The following is a 21,062-nucleotide window of genomic DNA, read 5'->3' as shown; positions in this document are numbered from 1 at the left end:
AGGTTTATCTCACTCCAGTGAGGCAGACAAAACAGAAAAATAAGGATGTTTATTCAGGACTTTTCTAGCCCACAGCTAGGAGGGCTCATACTCAGCTCAATGAGCCACCATCCGACCTCATCCCCATTCAATGTGAATGACATTAGGGAGGCCAAGCCACAGGTAGATCCCATTGATCCAACAGTAAGTGGTCCCTCCCATAGCCAGGTACAGATAGATACACTCCTGGGGATGAAGAGGGAAGTTACTGGATTAATACATTCCTCTATACCCTGCCTGAACCTTCTTATTTCTCCCCACCTTCCAAGACCATGGATCAAAGGTGCCTAGTACCATGATGTGGGGTGTCAAGGGAAGCCCCTTTATTAAGACCCCAGAACTATGGGATAGGGATGCCCTTCCCTTCTCAGCCATCCCAGGCCTGGGGGCCACTGAGGTAGAAGAGGAAGGGGCCAGGCCACTAAGCCCCCTGTGGGCCCTGCTCTGGGCTTGCCCCTTAGGGAGGCAGGGGGCTTTTGCTGGTATGAGATGTTGGTACATCAGCCCAGACTGGAATGCTGCAATTCTTCCTGAAGCCATGAGGGCACTGGCTGTCCAAGCCGGCTCAGCAACTTTGAGAGCTCCAAATTGTGGTTCCGGAAAAAATCCATAAGAAAAAGGCGGGACTAATAGGAGGAAAATGGAGGCAGAAATGGTAAGGAGTGGGACGGACACAGTATCAGATCTTAGAGGTGGAGATGACTACCTTGCCCCAGGCTTTACTTACGTCAGTATCCATATCTGGGTACCTCCGGCCTTTGCTCTTGCCTAGACAGCGAGTCTTACCACCTTCAAGTCCCTGGCACCAGAATCCCTTATCTTCATCAAACCTGCTGAACAGGAAGAAGCCATTAGATGGCAGGGAGGAAAGAAATTCAAGTCTCATAAATGTATGCTACCTCTCCCAACTCGGACCTGTCTCTCCTTGTGGGACAGGGTAAATCCATGTCCCAGACAGACACGGTCAACTTGCTTCCCCATTTCCCCCAGAGTCATCCTCCCCTGGGTCATGCTCTCCCACCTGAGGGTCCGTGTGTAGTTCAGAAAGGGTGTGATACCCAGGAACTTCTGGATGCTCTCCATTGAGGCAGCTGGGTTGGTACGCAGCTCTTGCCCATCCACAATCAGCAACTAAAGGGACAGGGATGTAGGTCCTCTGTATTCCTTAGAAGCCTCTGGACTAAAGGGAAGATGGCAAGGGGGACCCCAACAAGGGCTACTGGGGTATTACCTGTCCAGAGGGGTAGTAATTCAGCCAGCGTTGTAGATGGGTGGAATAGTATCCAGGGACAAGACAGCGGTTCTGCAGGGAGTGAAGTGTCAGAGGGGCCTGGGAGGAGGCTGAGATCACCTGGTAGAAGGTATAGTTCAGAGCAACTGGGTCTCCATGTGCTCGCTGGTGCTGATGGACAAGGAATAGGAAGGGAAGGAATTGGTGATATGACAGTTATTCTGCCCCACTCTTGTTCTAGTGAACAACACAGGCACCCCTCCCCAAGGCACTGGTTTAGTTTCTCTACCCTCACTCCTTACTGACTTCTCTAGCAGCCACCACCTCCCTCCATTAAGCCCTAAAGTGTTCCTAGCTGCAGGCTTACCTGGTACCAGGAGTAGGCCCTGTCAGCAGGGTTGGTGAGCACAATGATGATCTTGGCTCGTGGCAGAAGGGCAGCACCCCGCCGTGGTACAATCTCTGAGTCAAAGTAGGTGGCACTTTTTTCAAATAGGAAGTCAGTGCTGGCATTAGAAGGGACAGGGAAGAAGTCCATATACCTAGGAAGTAACAGAGAGGAGAGGCAGAGAATGTGCAGAGTGAAGGGGCCAAATGTCTGTGTTGGTGGAAGCTGGGATGGGGAATTGGGAGAAGGGAGTGTTCTGAGAAGCCTTCCAAGGGGTTCCAGTCTCACCAGTCAATGCCCTTGTGGTAATTAGGGCCACTGAAGAACTGAATCTCCTCAAAGGTGCTGGGGCTAGGGAAACTGCTAGTCACAGCTGGGTGCAGATTCAGGAAGAAGTGAATAGCTGTGGTCCCTAAATGGGAGAGAAGCCAGCTCAACAACATGAGCTTGAGAGAGGTGAGAAAATAGCCATTCTGGATAGTAAAATCCCCTTTGGTCAAATTAGAGGACAGAGACAAGGAAAGTCAGAGGGGCTGAGGGAAGGATTAAAACACAGTGGTTCTCAGCCTTGACTGGATCAGAATCACCTGTGGATCTAGAAAAAATCCAAAGATGGTTCTGAAGCACTACCATAATTAAGAATCATTGTCTCAAGAAACTGAATTAATGAAGGGGTGTATGAGAAGGGAGTTCCTTGGCCAAAGAATCATTTGGGTTTAAGGCAGGGGAAGAGAAGTTGGCTGAGGATGATTCACCTGTCTTTTGGGGTCCCACAATGAGGAATTTGGGGAGTCGATCACAGGTTTTCTCCTTGGACCAGATATCTTTGTGCCTCTTGTCATCGCATGGATTCTGAAGGTGAGGTCAAGGAATCAGGTAAGGCCTAATATTTGATTCAACCCCTGCTCCCATCATGTCTCTGGTCAGCTTGAGCTACACCCATACCTGCCAAAGGGGGCTTTGCTCTTGAGGGAAGAGTTCAAAGTATTTTCGTGCAAGAGGAACAGGAGGAAGGGTCTGAAGGCGCAGCCGTGTCCAGCACTGGAGGAAGCGCACCAGGCTCTCAAAGGTGTACAGGCCAAGCCGATCATTTCCATAATTGGACAGATGGGTCATAAAAATGCTGATCTGTAAGGGGGTGTCTGTGTATCAGATTTGAAGAGCCTACCCCATCTCAAAATCAGGTGTGGTGAACAAAGGTCCCAGCCTGCAAATACTTTGGTTCTCCAATGTTCTAGACCTTCCTCTTGGCACTTTACCGGATTAAGAAGCACTGTCAGAAAGAGCTCTCCACCTCGGATGCTCCGGTCTAGTTCACGAGAGCCTCCAGGATACTCATTATAGAAGATTGTGTGAGTGAAGAGGCCACAGGTCTGCCGTGGCAGCACCTGGAGAAGAAAGAAAAAACAGGGACAGATGAGATTTGAAAGGTAGAATAAGGACATAAGAACGAGAGGGCTTGTAGAGGGCTCAGTCTAGTTATAGCAATAAAACTCCTTCTATGGGTATTATAACTTTTCGCCCCAATAACCCCTATTATGTGGATGAACTTGGACTAGCAGTTGATAGGACATAGGTCAGTGCAACTTGAAGGCTGTCTAAAAGTGTGAGTTTGAAAAATTGTGAGTTTCATCCAAGTTTGTACTGGGAATCCCTCACCATAATGCCATTGTGAATGAAGCCACGGCGGTAGCGGGCAGGCCGGAGATGGGGATACTCCTCGGTGCTGGTCACCTGGATGCCCCACACAGATTTCCAGGCCTCATAGAGCTGCGTGTGGATGGGGTACACGCCCGAGTGGTGGGGGGCCACAGCATACCCCAGATCCGTGGGAATCCCATGCTCCTGGGAATGGCATAGACTCTCACCAGGACCTGGTGAGGTTTAGGGAGTAGAGGGTAAAAAGGGTGGGGATGCCTCCACAGAAAGAAAAATGGCAAGGGTAGGGAAAGGATACCCGATTAGGGGAAGGTTGAAAAGAGCCATCATCTCTGGAAAAAAGTATGGGGAAGAGATCCAAGGGTCTCACCAGAGCAAACTGTTTGTTGAGCCTCATCTGGTCAGCCAGCACAGAGCGATTGTGGAACAGGTGTGGCTGCATGTGGCTCCACATGTGGGGGAACCACCAGAACTCTTTGCGGTGTTTCAGCAGCATGTCGTCCCCTGCGTCCTCCTCCTCTGTCCCTATGACCACACACTGACCACTGACCACAGCCAGTAGGCAGCCCATGCCCCTCTTTGTTCTGTAACAACACTGACCACCTTCCATCCTTGGGACAACATTGCTGACTTCTGCCCACCTAAGGCTGTCTATTTGCCTCACCCTCACTGCCAACCTGCCCTCTAGCCATCCACCCATGCTAGTTCTTCACAGCATTCTGACCCCAAACCTTGCCCCTTGTCTGCAACTTGTCACCCAGGAAGATGGACAATGAAAGGACAAATCTAACTAAGATTGATATGCTGAAAGAGCAAGGGAATAAGCTCACCAGTATGATAGAACTTGCCCGAGAAGCCCAAGTTGAAGGTGAAATTGGGGACTAATGTCCTGAGTTTGTTCTGGGTGGTCAACAGAGCCTGGGAAGAGTAGCACGGACACAAGAAATCAGGTGGGAGCAGACTGAGGAGAAACACAAGTAGTGTTCTTCCTGCCTGGAAAGGGCAGGGAGTATACCTCTTATAAGCTCAGAAACAAGGAAGGGAGTCTGATAGGACAGCACTTGAAACAGCTTCTAAGGAAAGAAATCTGAGAGAAGAAAAAGGACTGACCTCAACATCAGCCACCTTCATGCGGGTACCTTCCTTGCCCACAAAGATGTCATCAATGTCTACCAAGATATAGCGGTCAAGGTCGAGGCAGAGGCGCTTGCCAGTGAGGTATGCCACAGCATCAACGAAAACAAGTTTGTGGAGCCAGAAGGCAAGGCCATGGCCAAAGAGCACCCGCTGGATGCCATCATGAAGCCCCAGGTCCTGTACCACAGTGGGAAGCCGGGCCCGGTGAGGCACTGGTCCTGGTACAGGGGACTCAGCTGGCCGAAGGCTGGCAAGGAGCACTGGTTCATATGTGCTGTGATTGGATTGGAAGATGGTCCAGTCATCACCAGGCAGAGGCCCAGGTTCCAGGCGGCTGGGGCGTGTGAGATGCAGGAGCGGGGCAGAAGGATTCACTTGGTAGTCCCGGAGCCCCAAGTTTGAGTGTAGAAAAAGGGGAAAGCCCTTGAGCTGGGCACTCAGTAGGCTATGCTCATGGGCCCGGAAAAAGCCAATGATGCCTACACCATATTCCACACAGTACCGATCCAGCAGTTCCCGACTCCAAGCATCCAGGTTGACATACTTAAGCAGGTTCTCATAAATGATCAAGACATAGCGACCACGAGTATGATCAGTTAGTGTAGGCATGTCCCCTCGGCCAGGTGCCAACTCAGTGCTATAACGAAAACGACTAGACTCCAAGATGGCCACAATCTCCTGCCCCAGCTGTGAGTATGCACTCTCCACAAACACAAGGACCACAGGTTCAGTTCGAGATGTCTCTGGAGGCCTTGGGAGCCGGGGTGGGACTGGAGGCCATACAGGGCCAGGGCCAGCTGCCCCACCACTGCTGCAGTCTCCCAAAGGCAAGGGCAAGGGTTCCTTAGCCTTGGGGCTTGTGGATACATAGTAAGCCAGGAAGCCCATGGAGCCCAGACTGAAAGCAAGCAGCAGCAGTATGAGGCGGTGCAGTTCCAGCTGCCGGGCTGGGCGTACCACCTTCCACAGCTTGAGCATGGCGGGGGGGGGGGGGCAGGGGGGCAGGCAGGGATGGGGACCACCTCAGGGGACAGGAGGAGGAGTTCTATAGGCTGGGGTTCACTTGGGAGGGTGGAAAGATAGGAAAATAGAGGAAAGGGATTCCCTCACAGTTCCCTGAAGAGGTGTAGACAAGTACCCTAATTACAGGGTAGAGGAGGAAAAAGGGGCAACAGGGGGCAACTGGGCAGAGTCCATTGGTCTCAGGTTACCATGGCCCCATGGCTTCAGGATGCAAATCTAGCCAGGTTCCACCCTCAGTCCTGGCTGAGCTCCTCACATCAGATTTCAGCAAAGTTCACAATCTCGTCCCTCACTATCTGTAAGACAGAGAAGTCAATGGATTGTTTCTCACCTTGGAACTGTGCTATTACCCCATCCCCCTCTTCACCCCATGTCTCTTACCTCCTGTTCACAGGATGATTCGTTCTCCACCAAAACTCCTGTTGAAGAACAAAACAATCTGAGTCTCATACCTTAACTTTAGTTTGTTCCCTTTCTTAGAATACTGTTTAAATTCTCCCCAGAGCTAAGCTCAGACCTGGAGTATATTCAAGGGCTGGAAGGGTACAAATCAATCAACAAAAGGCCAAAACAGCCCAGGAGGCTGACAATGAACCTGCTCTGTAAGGAGTTCCCAGCCTATAACTGAACAGTTGGCCAGCCAGCAAGAGCTCTGGTCTCTCTGTGAGGAAGGGACAAAAAGCCCCAGAAGTCAGTGCTCCAACGAAATATAAGATAAGAGGAAACTCATGAGTCTGTTAATCTTCCTCATCAATCAAACCCAGTATCACAGGCTAACAGCCCCCACAAACTTGCAGTCAGGTGGACACTGTGGAACAAATGGTGATAGCTAATCATCCAATTAGTTTCCAAACCCAGAACTTGGGGACTCTTTTCCATTGCTTGTGAAAAATTAACCATCCCCTGCCCTTAACCTCACCTCTGCCAGCGTCAGGATAGGTTTAAAATGTAGCCCCAAAGCGGGCCACATCACTGAGAAAAGCCAGACACCTGAGTCCAGGGTGTTTCTCCCTATCTACTCTAGTTCTCCTTCCTAAATTAGCCTATGTGGTACTATATCCTCATCACTGAAGCTCAGAAGGGTCCTGACCCAGCCAGGAAAGACATGAGGTATTGAGTACTGTTAAAAGCAGAGCAAAGTGAGTGGCGCTGGATGACAGAGAGCCAAGCAATAAGAGAGAAAGAGGGCAGAGTAATCAGAAAACAATTTTAGGGAGACGCTTTTACTTAAGTAGACTACTTCCACAAGCTTTACTGTCACTTCCCCAGCTTAGTCACTCCTAGTAAAGCCAGTAGCTGGCAACCCTCTCTATGACCCACCCCCAGATCTCAGGGGTGATTAGGCAGAGACAGGGTTCTTCAAAATTGGGAGACAATTTCAGAATCGTTCAGCTTCGGCTTGGGTAAAGCTAACTGACACAAAAAGAGAGTTGGAAGAGGATCAAAATGGTGACAGGCAGTGGATCCTATGGGTACCTCATCCATAATGTTAAGTACAATGATTAACATTTATTGAGAGCTTACTCTTTGGCAGACTTTCTTCAAAGAACATTCCAGACATTTAATGCTCACACCAGCCCTTAGAGGTAGGTAAGAGGTAAATACTATTATTACCCCCATTTCACTTATGAGTAATTTGAGGTCCAGAGAAGCATAGTAACTTGCCCAGGATCACACAGCTCAGTCAGTGGAGGAACTGGGTTTCAAAGTCAGGCCTGTCAATCTCCATAGACCCGTGCTCTTAAGCAGTGCATTTTAGCTTCATACCTAGAAGAAGCAGTAATATTTAGGGAAGGGGTGCTGAGGAAGCTGTTGAGGTTGGATGTCGGTGGGATAATACATAAGGAAGTAGGAACACAGGGTGAAGCAGGCTGCTGTAATGTGTGTGCAGCAGTGGGAGGTCTCTGAGGGAGAAACCAAAGGGGTCATCCAGACCTGGGTTGGGAGACAGCAACAGCGTTGGCGGGGGAGGGGTGTCGGGGCGCGGAACGGTGGTCCGGCGCTGGGAGACAAGAGGTGCAGGTATTGTGGGCGGAGGTGGTGTCAAGCAGCGACACAGGCAAGGGGACTGGCACACCGGGGTCAGGAATGAACGGACTCTGCTGAGGGGGAATATGAGATCACAGCTCTACAAAGAGAGCTCCGAATGTGGAGCATTAAGGGGCAAGAGGCAAGGGGCGCGCTGGGGAGAGGGTGGGATGACACCGAGGCAGGCACTGGGCAAGGAGAGCCCCGAGGGGAGGAGGCGGCCTGCGGCGAGGGTAACGAGGCAACTACGAGGGAAGCTAGTGCAAGGGACGAGAGGAGCGCTGGTCCGCACTGAGGGGCCGCCCCGGACGACCCTGCAGGCGGTTAGGGTGGTAACACTGCGGGAAGTCTGTAAGGGGAGGAACTGCGGGCGACAGTGGGTGGGGGCCACGCTCTGCGCGGGGGGTTATCCTTAAGGGCAGCTCACCCGGCGGACTAGGCGGCGTCCCCGCTGTCCCCGGGCTCCGCCGCGTCCCGGGGCTGCCCGGCTTCCCTGTTCTCGGGGCCTCCGGCCGCGTAGCGGCGGCTCCGCCATCTCCGAGCGAACCTTCTGCTGCAGCCGGGCCCAACCACCGCTCCCACTGGGGGGGGAGGCGGCGCGCTGCCGCTCGTGGCGCCCACTCTGGTCCCCACCGCCTCTGGGTCTGGGAGCCGCGCGGCCGAGATGCCAGACAGCCAAAAGGGCTTCCGCAGCGCTTGGCCGAACTTCGGCCGTCGCGACGGCAGGCTCCGCGACCGTCCCGCAGAGGCGCACCCCCTCCACCCGGTCCGTTGGCACAGTCTGGCGAGCGTTGGACGCTGCGACTCCCCCGGCAGGGGCGGGCCGAAGGCACGGGCGGGCCCACTCAGCCTTGCGGAGGGGAAGCAGGGCTGGCCCACTTAGGGGCGGGGGCGGCCCGGGGGCGGGGCGAGACCCCTAGCGCAGGGACCAAGGACCCGTTTCTTCCTCCCCACCCCAAAGTCGCCTCAGCAGTCGCTTGGACTGATGGACCACTGATGAGTTTATGTGGGAGTTTTGTTCTAAAATGGGCCCATAGAGAGTGGGAAAGGATTCATCTCTCCATCTGAATGAAGCCTTCTACCTAGGCTGTTGAAATCTAAGCCTCTGGCCTTAAGCCTCCAACAACGTAACACACAATGGACTGTTTAAAGGTTATTTTATTAAATATCTTCAGTTCAAGGTTTCATTGTAACAAAGCTATGAAGGGTCTACCAACATTCAGAACAAACACTATTTTTAAGTTATTTCTATGTCATCATGCAAAAATTCTGCATCAAATGCCTTCCATTTCCTGTTTAAAAGGTGTTTTGTTTTGTTTTGTTTTGTTTTAATAGTATATTGTCTATAGATGTTGACATTAGCCCCGGAAGAGAAGTGAGAATGCTAAGTGGGGCTGGAGCAGCCATATGAAGCTATGGGTCTTAATGAACTCTAAGACCATTTTTCTTCAAGCCAGCGAAATGAAACCCTGTGGTGAAGGTGTCTGCGTGCTGGTACTGCAGGCTGCAGGGCAGGAAAGGGCTAGGTCCCAGGGACTGGGGCATGCATGAGGTGCTCAGAGGAGCCTGGCTAAACCCAAGCACCAGCACCTGTGAGTCTGCTCTCTTCTCAGCTGGCTCCAAGGTAAACCCGTAATGTTGCCTTTTCTCCCAGCTCCTGTGCCTCCTGAAGGTAGTCCAGGGAGCTGGGGTCTACCTACCTTTGCCCCAATACTGTAGACAAGTCTGCAGAGTCTTTCTGGGAAAAGCAAGGCCATGACCAATTGCTCTACCATTGTCTTCTCTTCTATTTGTTTATAGAGTATAGGTCTTTTCCTCCCGGAATGGAACTCTTTGAGCACAAAGAGGGACAATGAATGTAGGAGCCTTGGCTCTGGACACCTCTTTTGGATACATGCAGGTGAAGAGGAGTGATACCCATGCAGATAGTCCAGCAGTAAATCTATACTTCAGTTGGTCAGTAGAGAGGCCTCTTTAAAGAGGACACCTCTTCTTGCCAGAGCAGTCAGGTCAATCTCAAAGACAGGAAAAGAGATGGACGTGCAGCATGGAAAGAGAAAGAAGAAAGGCAGCCCTGAGGGCTGCCTGAATGCATAGAACAACTATCAACTCAATCCCGCTGCCTCACTCCTCCCATCCCAAAGGGGCACTCGGCAGAGGGCCCAGGCCCAGATGAGGGTCAGCATGGGGGCCACCACCATGAAAAGGCAAGACAAAGATGGTCCAAATCTGCACAGAAACAGAACTGCCAAAGGCAGCAAGGGGAGCCATGACCAGGGCCTGGCTGGCTCTCTCCTTGCTAAGTTATAAGAAAACAATCACAAAGCAAAGCAGCAACCCCTCCCCCTTCCCAGCTGCAGGGATTGGGCCTCAATATCAGGGCCCACGTGCATTGTGCATCCTATAGAAATGGATGAGTGAGTACATGTCAGACTAACACGAGGTTTCTCATCGGCTTCATAGCAGACACACTTTTGCAGCACCAATTCTCTTCCCTTCTACACTAAATAGAACAGTACAGCTACAACCTGGCCCTCGGTCCTGAGGCCACCGTTTCTCAGCTGCCTCCACAGCAGGCTGGGAGCTCTGTGTTCTCTCTCAAGTAGGTCTGATGGCTATGATGTTCTCATCAGCCTCTTTCTAGGCGCCTACGCAAGTTTTGAAGAAGTCCGTTCCTAGACCTGGGGTAGGCAGGCCACCTCAGGGGCCACAATCACATCACAACCCCCAAAGCTTTGTCAGAGTTCTTGCCTGGTCCCCCGAGTCCATGAGGCCAGAGGCCTAGCTCACCTCTTCAGGGTTGGTGGGTGAGCCCACTGCTCATGCCAGGATGGGCGGGCGTCACACCAACTCCTGCCTTCTTGTTAGCCCAAGGGCTATTGGTGGTTTTAACACAGATCATGGTATGGATCCCATTTTTTTTTAACAATCTTTTTTTCTTTTTCTTTTAAATGTAAAAAACACCTCGGTACAGCAGAGACAGACACGAAGGGCGGGCGGGAGGGCTGCATGCAGGGGCGTGCATTGGCTGCTGCCGCTTTGTAATTTAATTGTTTTAAACCTCAAACGAACAGGACTGCCGCTGTCACTCAGGCCCTCCAGAGCCACTGGCTACGAAGGTTCGACCTCCAGCTGGGATGGATTAGGATATGCCCCTGTCAAACAGGACAGATGTGGTAACAGAACAGAGGACAATAAGCACACAGATGAATTCCAGGAACTTAAACATACTACACATGTGGTCAAGTCTGCCTGGAAGGTGAAGAATGGGGGAGAAGCTAATATTCAATGATAAGATTGCCTCACATTTGCTGAGTACTTACTAAATACTTTACTTACATGTATCTTATTTCATCCTCATGAAATAAGTCAACTCAATGAGGTAGGCACTATTCTTTCCCTCTTTTTTGACAGCTATGGGAACTGAGGCTTAGGGAAGGGAAGTAACCTGTGCAAGGCCACCCAATTTAGATCCAAGTCTGTCTAATATCAGGCATAACTTATTAAATCATACTGTTCAGCCTTTGCCACTTCTTTGGGATGGCCTATATCCCCTTTCCTCCCCCAGTGCCACCTCTCAACTTCTTCCTCCTCTGACCCCATCTGTCCCAGTCCCCATACCGCCCCCGACAGGTGCACCTGTGGCTGAGCTCACTGCAGTGGTGCAGCAGGGGCTCCTGAGCAGTGATAGTGGACGTTGAGCCACTTGCCATCCCGGCGGTGCCAGACCCGGGTCTCCTCTGACTGGCTGGTGCGAGGCCGACCCTGCCCATCAATGTACTGGGTGAGGCGGATGTAGGCGATGCAAGCTGCATCCTCCCCGATCACGTGGACATGTGGGTTCAGGATGGTGGTGTGGATGGGCTTGCTGTTCTTGGACAGAACTGCAGAGGGGGAGGGGGAGGGGCAGGGGGAGGAGGGAGGCGGGCATCAGACCCAGGCACTGGCATTTTTCTCCCAACCTATACTTCCAAGTCTCACCCTCTTTCCAACAACCATTCTGGAAGTGTCCAAGCCCCCCGTACACCTTCCGGAGGACAAGAAACCCCATCACGTTAATGTCAGTTAACCATAAGGAAGAGAAAGGTAGGGAATAATGTAGGAGCAGTTACTATTTCAATCAGATATTGTTCTGGGGGCTTTTCATCCATGAGTTGTATTCCTTTGTCTATATTTTCTTCATTATAAGATAAGGAAATAGGCTCAAGGAGGTTAAGTAATTTGCCCAAGCCACACATTTGAACTGACCTGACTTTTAACTGAAGCCTATGATCTTTGTACTCTGCCAGGCTGATGTGTACATTTTGTAAGGGTTGGCTTGTCCCTAATTAGGGCTGCAGAACAAAATAAAAAACTTAAAGTATTCAAAATTGGTTTGTGACTAAAAAAAAAAAGTCCAAAGCTAAAAATAGCAATATCAAAGCAGTAAATTCAGGATATTCCCAGGATTCCGTGACACTAGGGGGAAAGCCAAAAGAAATCAGATTGCCACTGTTAGCAAACACTACGAACTGTGTTGCTTTTATGAAGATTCACATTTTATTTCAATCTGAATGTTAGACAGGGGCTACAGGAGACCTTCCCTAGGGCTTCTATAAACTCTGGAATTGCTTCTGGCTGATAGAACTAGACAGCCTAAGGTTTACATTTACAGCTGAGACATGGAGAGAATGCTAGTTAGTAGAGAAAATGGTAACAAAACTCTGGGCAGGATGGAGAAGGCCCAGGATAAAGTGGAAAAGAAGGGAAAAAAATAAGGAGGGGAAGGTCTTAGTGGATAGAAAGATAGGAGAAGGTAATGATTCAGCTTCTTATCCCCTGGGACTTCCACAAACTGTCCAGGGTGCACCCTCCCCCTCCCAGCCAGGACTCCGCTGTCTCCCTCAATATTCAGAGGACCCTAGCCACAACTCCTGCTCTCACAAATCACCAACGGTGCCATTACTTGCTTGCACATTCTTATCCTGGCTTTAATCTCCTCTATTGTGAAACCTGTAGATACAGAGCTTCATTATTACTTGTTGAGATAATCTCAACCTAATCTGAAATGGTTTCCAATCAGTGAGGCTTAAAGAAATAGTGACCCTGATTGTGGCGACTAACACTGTCATGAAGCAGCTGCAGAATGAAGGGGCTCACAGGGCACAAGGAGGCAAGCACACATATCAGGGTGCAGCAGGTCGGTCAAAGAAGGGAAAAGTAGGCAACTGGGAAGAGGAGAAGGTGAGTGGGGACAGAGGCAAAGGGGGTGAAGGGGCAGGCAGGAGTATATCAGCAGCACGAACCCACTCACGATTCTCAAAGTAAAACTTATGGAAATCCATCCCCTCCACGAGGTTACCAAGAGCCTCAGGCTCAAAGGAAGTGAGGCCTGGATCGCAAATCTTCCTGCAGAAAAAAAAGTAACTGTCAGTCTTCTATGGGAATTGCTTGCCTTTCTTTCTTCTTCACCGGTGGTGTCTGTCCTGCACACGTTAGCCGTGGGCTAGGCCTGATACCATGGCTGCTAAGCCACTTAGCCCTGCCCTTTCAGCCCACTGCCAGGACACCACGGGTGGGCCCAATCACAGGGTGGGAAGGCCTTCCAGCTTAGGGGCATGGTGTTTAACTCAGACACTGTGCCCAAGGCCCAGACTTCCCTTTTCCCAAGTTCCTAGCTCCTTTTTGGGAGGGTGGGAAGGCCGGCAGAGATGATGTGGGACTCAAAATGGGTCTTTACTCACGTGTAGGCCTCAAAGTCTCCATTGTTGATGGCCTCAATCAGTTGTTCTGTGATCTTAATGATCTCCTGTTTTCGCACTGTAGAGAAAAAAAAAATCCAGCAATTTACCCACATGGGGCTGTGGAGCTCCCAAGTGATGGAGAACCCTCCCCAAACCTTCAGTGAATCCCTTGTGATCTTTTTTGACAAAGGCATCCCTCTTCTCTGTCTGTAAGACCCTTTGCAGGAAGAGTGTGCCCACCTTTCTCTCTGTTATCTATAGTTCTAATGACTCCCTTCTCCTGAAGCCCAGCCATTAGTTACAGTTCTTTGGCCTTTGTCTCCCTCTCCATCAACAACCAGGATACAGAAAACACTCCTGTCTTTAGCAGCTGAGGAGCCTGGCACAGGAAGAGTACTCTGCCTAGAGTCTGGGTATTCCACCTCCAGCAGGTTCAGCCCCTCTAAGAAGCATCTCCCAATATGCTTGTTTCCAACACCCACTTCTCTCACCTGAAGGGGCTCAGTCAGGTCTCAATTAATACCCCTTATCCCCAGCACTCACTCAATGGGCCAGAACCTAGCCCTGGACAACAGCCAGACTGAGAGCAGAATCTAGCCAGGATGAGAGCTCCAAAAGGATGAACAGAGCTCTGGGATGGATGCTTAACTCTTCCCCCTGCTCATCTCCTCCAGGGTTTTTCTGGGATAAAGGATGTGGGAACTATAAACAGTTTTTAAACAGAACCTCTCACCAGAGAGATGGCTCCATTTACCCTGGACAAGCCTTGGGAAAGCTCTAAATCTCATATGTGCTCTCATGCCAGGATGTGTCCCTCTGGAAACCCAGGACAAGGCTCAGACTGACAGGCAGGTGGAGTTGGTGCCCTCAGAGCCCCCGCACCCCATTCCGAGCCAAGGAACTGCTGGTGACATACTGCCCTCATGGGCAGCTCGCTGACAGGGAGCAACACTATTAGCAGAGGGTGCAGCCAAGGTAAGGGCGGACTCAGACTGAGCTCAGGCTAATCCTGACCAGAGCCTGGGCTTGCCCAGTCCACAGGTCTTCCCTCACAAGAGCTACAGGCTGCAAGACAAACGTAAGCATTAGAACAGCACAGCTGAGGGACACAGCTGGGAGAGGGCAGCGCAGACAAAGGTACAGCGGGAGGGGGCCCTGCAGGCATCAGCACCATTGGGGAGCGGCTCCAGGTGAGTAAGCAGCAGGCTGGGGGAAACAACAAGCTCTACCCACTTTCTAGAGGCAAGCAGGTATGTACATCACACACACCCTCGCCAACCCCACCAAACCCATCTGCAGGACCTGACTGGGGCCCTATGGGTGAAGAGGACTGTGTTTAGAAATGCTAAAAGGATAGATGGTAGGAGGAAAAGAAACAGACAGAGGCATCCTCTACACAGACACAACTAAGAATATAAATATTAGTTACCATTAACCCAGCAAGGCATCATATAAAGACATTATACTACCTCATGTATTTTTCATAATAATGGTATGAAGTAGATGTTATTCACATTTTACAGATAAGTAAACAGAAGCTCTGGGAGGTTTAAGCTACTTCACAGTTTTGAAGGCAGTATAGCTGAGATTTAAACTCAGGTCTGTCTCAATCCCAAACCCCATGCTACCACGACGCGCAGAGCCTAAGGAAACACCACATCCCAGCATAGTTTCACCACTATCCCAACTTCATCTGTGCCCCTACTCCCACCACCTCTGACCTGATTTCTGACTTGGCCTTTCCTTCTGGCTTGGTGCTGAGGCAATGCCCACTGCAGATCCCACTGTCTTTCAACTCCTTCCCACCATGCCATGTTCTTCCACCCACTCTTCTTTATGTCTTAGGGCTCCGATGTCAGGGTTTCCTATCTGGCACTAACAGTGCCTCCAGTCAGATTCCCCACCCAGCAGAGGCCAAGCTCCTGAAGCTTACTAAGATGGACAGCTCCAGGCTAGGCTGACAGCTCTGGGGAGATCCCTGGGGGTCTTCAGGACAAGCCAGGGAGATGGAAGCCAGATTGTGCCTCCCTCACACTTACTGGCTGAGGAGCAGAGAGAAGGCTGGGACTGCATGCCTGCAGAGGGGGCTGTTCTGTCCCGGGAGCTCCGTCCTTCAGGCACCAAGCTGCCATTCCCAGTGCGGAGCGGGGCAGCTAGCCAGCCAGGGCAGGACAGGGCAGGGCAAGGCAGAGCAGCCAAAACAAACAGAACAAGGCACGTGAGCGAGGAAGCCAGACAGGACCCGAGCCCATGGCACTGCAGAGCCGGGCAAGGTGACACCTCAGGCTGCTGTGGACATCCCATGCTCCGCCTCTGCCAGAGAGGCCTCCCAGACCATAGCCCCGGGAAGGTGACAGACCTGGGCTGGTGGCTTTCAGAGGAGCCTTCCCACAGCTTGTACAAGGGCCCCTGCTTCTGGGAAAGATGTGCTAGGGGGCTAGGCTACAAGGTCAAGAGCCCAGCAGTGCAGAAGCTGCTTTCTCTGCCGGTATTATGAGAATTGAATTATCTGACCTTAATCCCAACAGCCCTGGAGGTAATTTCTTTATTGCCTTATATATGTATGCTTTGTATTTTTTTGGTTCCTAAAGGTTTGGTGTCCCTTTACTGCCCCTGGGTCATTTAATAAAGACAAAGGGAACACTTACAGGAAGCCAAAACAAAGAGCAGAACAAAGAGCCCCAGTGGGCTAGCCTTCCATGCCCTCCCATACCCACTGGCACTCTGGCTAGGCCCCAACTTAGGCTGGTGGTCCTCACAGGATCACAGGAACCTGGCCAAGTGTCAATCTGGCTCCACTATTCATGCTTTGTGATGAGACAGACCAACTCATCCCAATGTGCCCAGGACTATTCGTTTTAAAATGGAAAGTTTCACATCCTGGGAATTGCCTCAGTCCTGAGGAAATTGGGATGGTTGGTCATCCTACCAATGACTCTCAGCTTTTATGGGCTACATCTAAAGGGATTCAAGGTGCCCTTGTTCTAGGATGTCACATTAGCAGCAACAATAACAGTTATCTGAGCCCTGGCCCCAGATGGGCTCAGGAAAAGCTCCAGTTTAGTTGTTCCAGACTTGGAGTCAAAGAAGAGAAGCGTCTTGCCCAGCCCAGCAACACCAGACAGGGGTCTCATATCCTAGCCCACGGAAAGTAGCTTGTGTACCAATCTCTCTCCTGGGGTATAAGCCACCAATATCAGTTCTGGGGAGAGACAAGACAGGGGTCCCACTGGTGTCAAAGTACCTGGGACACTGCTGGGGTCCCTTCCCCACCAAGGGCCAGCACCTACCTTTGAGGTCCTCATCTTCTGTGGTGGTATTGCAGCTCTCTGTGGAGCCCTGTAGGCCAAAAAGAACATGTTTCTATACACTCAGTCCCTTGGAAAACAGAGAAACCACCCTTGCTATCTGATTTTTACAAAACTCTGGATTCCCAAGTCTTCCCCAACTCAGTAAAAGGCACCATGTATGCTGTCATTTGGGCTAAAACCTAGAGTCACCTTCTAGCTTTGATTCTAGGTTGAATTTTCTCTTCCTCTCTTTCCTTTGTAACTCCCAAAACCAACTCTGTCAGTTCTACCTCCAAGATAAATCTCATCTCCTACCTCTTCTCAAATGCATGGCTACAATGAGTCCAAGCTACCAACACCTGACACCTGAATTATTACAATAGTTTCCTTGCTTTCTCACTTGTCCTTCTCTAAAGTTCTTGCCCATGGCCAGAGTGGTTTTTCATAGTATAATTCAGACTATATTACTCCCCTGTTAAGACCCTCCAAAAGCTGCTTGCTGTTGCTGGAATAAAATGCAAAAAGTCCTGTGAGGTCCTACCTAGCAGGCCCTGCCTGCTTTTCCAACTTCACCTCCCTCCTGCTGCTCTCCCCCTTGCTCACCATGCTCTTAGCTCTGCTTGATTTCTTCCATTCTACTTCTGTTCCACACACAGGCCGCACCCCTGCACTTACAATGCCCTGTCTGGGGCACTCTGCCCCACAGTCTGCCTGGCTGTCTCCTTTCTCTTCATTTAGTTTTTAGCTCAGATATTCTCTTCTGAGGGAGGCCCTTCCCTGACCACTTAATTAAACACCCTGTTCACTCTCTTTCTTTTTACTTTGTGTCATTTTCTTCATAGCACTTATCACTGCTATGAAGAAAAAATAAGGATTTTACCTTATTTATTTGGTTTTTGGTTTGTTATATGCCTCTGTGAGAGAGGGATTTTGTCTTGTCATCTCTGTAAACCAGAGCCATTGATGGTTGGAGGCTCAGTAAATAATTATTAATGGCAGTGAATATAAGGAGACAAGGCTACTGAGGGCACAAAGGGTGAGGTAATAGAGAATGCTCTAGGGTCTGACTACACTCTCACCTTTGTTTTTTCTAGCTAGTGTTTACTCCAATTTAAACTTCAAAAGTCATGGGGAAGATTTGATTATTATTATCCTCAATTTACTGGTAAGGAATCTGCGGTACAGAGCAGTGACTTGTCTAGTGGCCCACAGTCTGAGCTCAGAACCACTGAGGTACATACAATGCCTTCCCAGGAAAGAAGTGACAAATAGGCACACACTGCCCCCAGCCTAGACTCTGTAAACACCTGGGCCTTGAGGTGCAGCCTGTAGGCTGCCATCTGCAGAACCCTTAGACCCTCTGACCTATCCCACCTGTTTCCTGCTGACCTGGAAAGCAGGAGATCAGCTTGGGAGCCACTCACCTTGATCCCATCTGTAGCATTGTGTACCACGGTGGTTTGTGGCTCCTGTGAGAGAAGATGAAAATTACCCTCCTGACCTGGGGGACACCACCACCATCCTAGCACCCTCACAGACCCTATGACAACTACTGGTAGGTGGCCTACCTACCAGCCATTCTCACAAGACAAAATATCCTGGCTCAAATGGGTCCCAGGCAGCTGGAGAGCACCAGATTTAGGGACAGCACTGGTGGGTAAGGAGAGGCCTGGCACTTAACTGAAGCAGGTATCAGGGAAGCCCAGAGGACAAGGGCCTATGTCCCTGATTCCTGTTGGATCTGAGTGTTCTTTCCCCACAGGGTAGGTACACTGGAGAAGCTGTGGGGCTGAGGGCCCAGGCTAGGCCCCACCAACAGTGTTCATTAGTGGGGGTGTGGGAAGCAGGGATATAGGGAGTGGACTATAGTCCTCCAGAAAGACCCAGGATACCTCCCCAGCAAGCTGAGTCAAGAGAGCTGCCTGCTTTACCACCTCCCACCTTCCCCAGAGTTCCTGTCCCTGTCAGGGCCACACAGGGCAGCGTGAGGGACCACAGGAAGTAGAAGGAACAGCAGGCACCAATTGCCCCGCCCACTTGCCCATCAACCCCTAACCACTCTAGCTAGCCATAGCCGGCAGGGGGAGCTCTGACAGCACACAGTACCCCCAGCACGGGGTTCTCCAAGAACCCGGAGAACCTGGGGACCCCAGCCTTCCTTTCTGTTCATGGCTTGGCAAAGGAGAGGCTGAGGCAGCTTTACAAGGAAGCCTCCAAGAATGATATACAGGTCCCAAGAAGGCTCCTACCCTCTCCTTCCCAGCGCCCACAGCAGACCCACTGGGGGCCCAGCCTGGGGTTGGGAGGTTTAGCTGAGAGCTCTGATCACTCTTCCCCCCAAAAAGTGCAAGGAGCAGGAGCAGTTCTGCCATGCAGGAAGGAGCGTGGTCAGGCGGGACAATGAGAGGGAAGGAGCCCAGGGGGCAGCACACAGAGCAGCCTGCTCTACAGGATGAGAAAGGAAAAGGGCCAAGGAGGCCTGGGAAGGAGGACAAGAGGAGGAAGCGGGAAGGCACAGGAGGCAGCCAGGGGCAGGGGCGGAGAAGCCGTAGTCAGGAGGTACCATGGCCGTCTGTAAGGGCGCAGGCTCTTGGGCTGGGCTTAGGAGACTGTTTTTGTTGTTGCTCTGTGGCTGAGACAAGAAAACAGATGGTTTAGTTCCTCTAGAGTCACCAAAGTTGCTCAGGTTTGACTCCCGGACCTCCCTTGTCCCCTGGCCTGGCCAGGAGGAGCCAGGCCTCAGGTGGTCTCCACAATACTGTGTGGATGGGAGCAATGGCTGGAGAGACGATCAGAGGAAAGGAGTATTTGGAGGAGCCCAGAGACCTAATCTGAAGGCATCCTCAAGGTGGGACCAGCCCAAAGACTTATTTTAAAGCATCTCTCCAGAAATCTCTGCTTATGGCAGATGCCATGTCATTGCACAGTCATATTTCACCCAAAGAAATTCAGAACCATCTTAGTTTATAGGAAGAAAGGAGGGTGGTTTATAGAAAGCAGAACAAAATTCAGAAACTCTTGGATCCCCTATCTGTGGGCAGTCTCCTGCTGCCTTTTCAACCTGCCACCTGCGTTTCCTTTCCCTTAAAACACCAGCTTGAAGACTGATCTGAAAAGAAGAGGACCACGAAGACAAAGAAAACCTGGCCTAGGAGACAGTGTCCAGGGAAGAAAGGGCTGGAATTTGACTTTGGATACAAAATGCATCTAATACCCCTGGAAACAGACAGGGCTGTGCTGTTTGGTTTTCTACCTGAAAAATCGTGGATTTGGGTGGGTGGGAGTTAGGGCAGAGCTCTGAGGAGGTGCAGCTGAGTCCAGGGGGACTGTGGCTACAGTCCCTGAACCCAGCCCCTAGGAACGAGTAGGCTGCCAGCAGGCCAACATTCCTAACTGCAGCAGACCCCTGGGATACCTCCTTGCCTTACAAAACGTTACAATGAGTGGCACAGCAAGGGCGGGTAGGGGAAAGACGGCGAGGAGACTAATCTCCAGGGCAGGGATTCATATTGGTACTCTCTGCCTCTTATGATCACATAACTAATGTACTCAGTCTCACTGGGAGTCCCTGGGAAGCCAGTGGCCACCCAGGAGCAGCTTGATGACTGTGAATTCTTCAAAAGACAGGACGACAAATGTGTAGAAGCTATCATCTCTGCTCAGGGCATAAATGAGGACACACTGGGCAGCTAGGAAGTGCTGCTTCTTTCCCAGGACACACACAGAAAGCTATCCAGACTATTCTACTTCTTCCCTAGGCCTCTTTTATGGCCCCTTGGACCAGACGTGAATCCATCTACCCCTAGCTTCTTGTCAATGGTGAAGATGTCTCCAATCTCAGGGCAAGGCACGGAACCTCAAGCCAGGCACCAAATCCTACTAGACTCCACCCAACTCTGTAGGCAAGAGAAAAGGGGTGCCAGGAGGTGGCTATAAACTCATGAACTCTGCTCTCTTCAATTGCTACCAAGAAGGAGTAGAGCCTGCCTAGCCTAGCTGCTGACACTGACCTGTGTGTGGCTGGTTGGAGAAGGCTGTCCTGCCTGCAGAGCCCAGCTGAGACAAAGACCCTGACGGAGGTAAAGACTCCAGGGTTCCTGTAAAACCTGCTCTATCTACAGAGGGCTGGGATGTGCCCCAGGTGGCCCCATCTCTGGCTTTAATGGATGGTTTCACAATGATTTAGGCTGCTATGTTTCCCTCGGTGCTCTGTGTCCCATGAGAAAGAAGATGCACTCTGTGTCCTTTAGCTATTTCCCCTGAGGGGAAGGATAAATCACTGGGCCCAGCCTGCTAATGGGTCCTTGCACAGGGGAAAAGGCCAGGAGAGTGAGGCTCAGAGCTATGGGCCTATAACCAGCTTCTCTGCCCACCATGCAGGTGCCCACAGGCTGTTTAGTCTGTAGGGAATGGCTGCTCGTGCCTGGAGAGCAAGGCCTCTCTTCCTGAGCGACAGTGAATGATGGTCTCTCCCTGGGATTGCCACCTGGCCCTGAGTTACTACCAGCTTCACTTCCTACTTGGGGCTGCTGGAGGCAGTCCGA

The 21,062-nt window shown here is 51.1% G+C and overlaps 2 protein-coding genes across 31 annotated transcripts in view; both read right to left on the bottom strand.

The window, feature by feature from the left end:
• Nucleotides 1-34: 34 nt before the first annotated feature.
• Nucleotides 35-8,288, bottom strand: NDST2 (N-deacetylase and N-sulfotransferase 2). Of its 12 annotated transcripts, XM_073240812.1 has the most exons (17): nt 7,933-8,287; nt 7,143-7,244; nt 5,859-5,896; nt 5,666-5,773; nt 4,428-5,352; nt 4,148-4,235; nt 3,688-3,842; nt 3,318-3,503; nt 2,918-3,046; nt 2,604-2,786; nt 2,414-2,510; nt 1,947-2,070; nt 1,638-1,812; nt 1,271-1,441; nt 1,061-1,170; nt 767-872; nt 35-665 (listed from the first exon to the last, which is right to left on the bottom strand). In XM_073240812.1, exons 4-17 carry the CDS (start codon nt 5,674-5,676, stop codon nt 540-542), a joined length of 2,586 nt encoding a protein of 861 aa, XP_073096913.1. In that variant the 5' UTR covers nt 5,677-5,773; nt 5,859-5,896; nt 7,143-7,244; nt 7,933-8,287; the 3' UTR covers nt 35-539. The 12 variants fall into 12 exon arrangements, with proteins under 12 accessions (XP_073096913.1, XP_036869182.1, XP_036869184.1 ...); XM_037013287.2 differs by having other exon boundaries at nt 4,428-5,773; nt 7,002-7,244; XM_037013289.2 differs by having other exon boundaries at nt 4,428-5,769; nt 7,002-7,244.
• A 357-nt stretch (nt 8,289-8,645) lies between these two features.
• CAMK2G (calcium/calmodulin dependent protein kinase II gamma) overlaps nt 8,646-21,062 on the bottom strand; it is a 51,162-nt gene continuing 38,745 nt past the window's right edge. For 5 of the 19 annotated variants that reach the window (XM_037013296.2, XM_037013300.2, XM_037013297.2 and 2 more), the window contains 8 exons: nt 19,082-19,150; nt 17,943-17,987; nt 16,519-16,567; nt 15,268-15,381; nt 13,229-13,304; nt 12,799-12,893; nt 11,145-11,389; nt 8,646-10,660 (listed from right to left, as the gene is read on the bottom strand). In XM_037013296.2, coding sequence (XP_036869191.2) covers nt 11,157-11,389; nt 12,799-12,893; nt 13,229-13,304; nt 15,268-15,381; nt 16,519-16,567; nt 17,943-17,987; nt 19,082-19,150 — 681 coding nt within the window. In that variant the 3' untranslated portion in view covers nt 8,646-10,660; nt 11,145-11,156. Of the gene's footprint in view, nt 10,661-11,144; nt 11,390-11,476; nt 11,840-12,790; nt 12,894-13,228; nt 13,305-15,267; nt 15,382-16,518; nt 16,568-17,942; nt 17,988-19,081; nt 19,151-21,062 lie in introns of those variants that run through there. The other 14 variants (XM_037013299.2, XM_037013302.2, XM_037013304.2 and 11 more) reach the window with 5 other exon arrangements.

This window comes from Manis javanica, chromosome 7 (assembly GCF_040802235.1).
Source record: "Manis javanica isolate MJ-LG chromosome 7, MJ_LKY, whole genome shotgun sequence".
NCBI lineage: Eukaryota > Metazoa > Chordata > Mammalia > Pholidota > Manidae > Manis > Manis javanica.
This window is presented reverse-complemented; position numbering and strand designations above follow the sequence as displayed.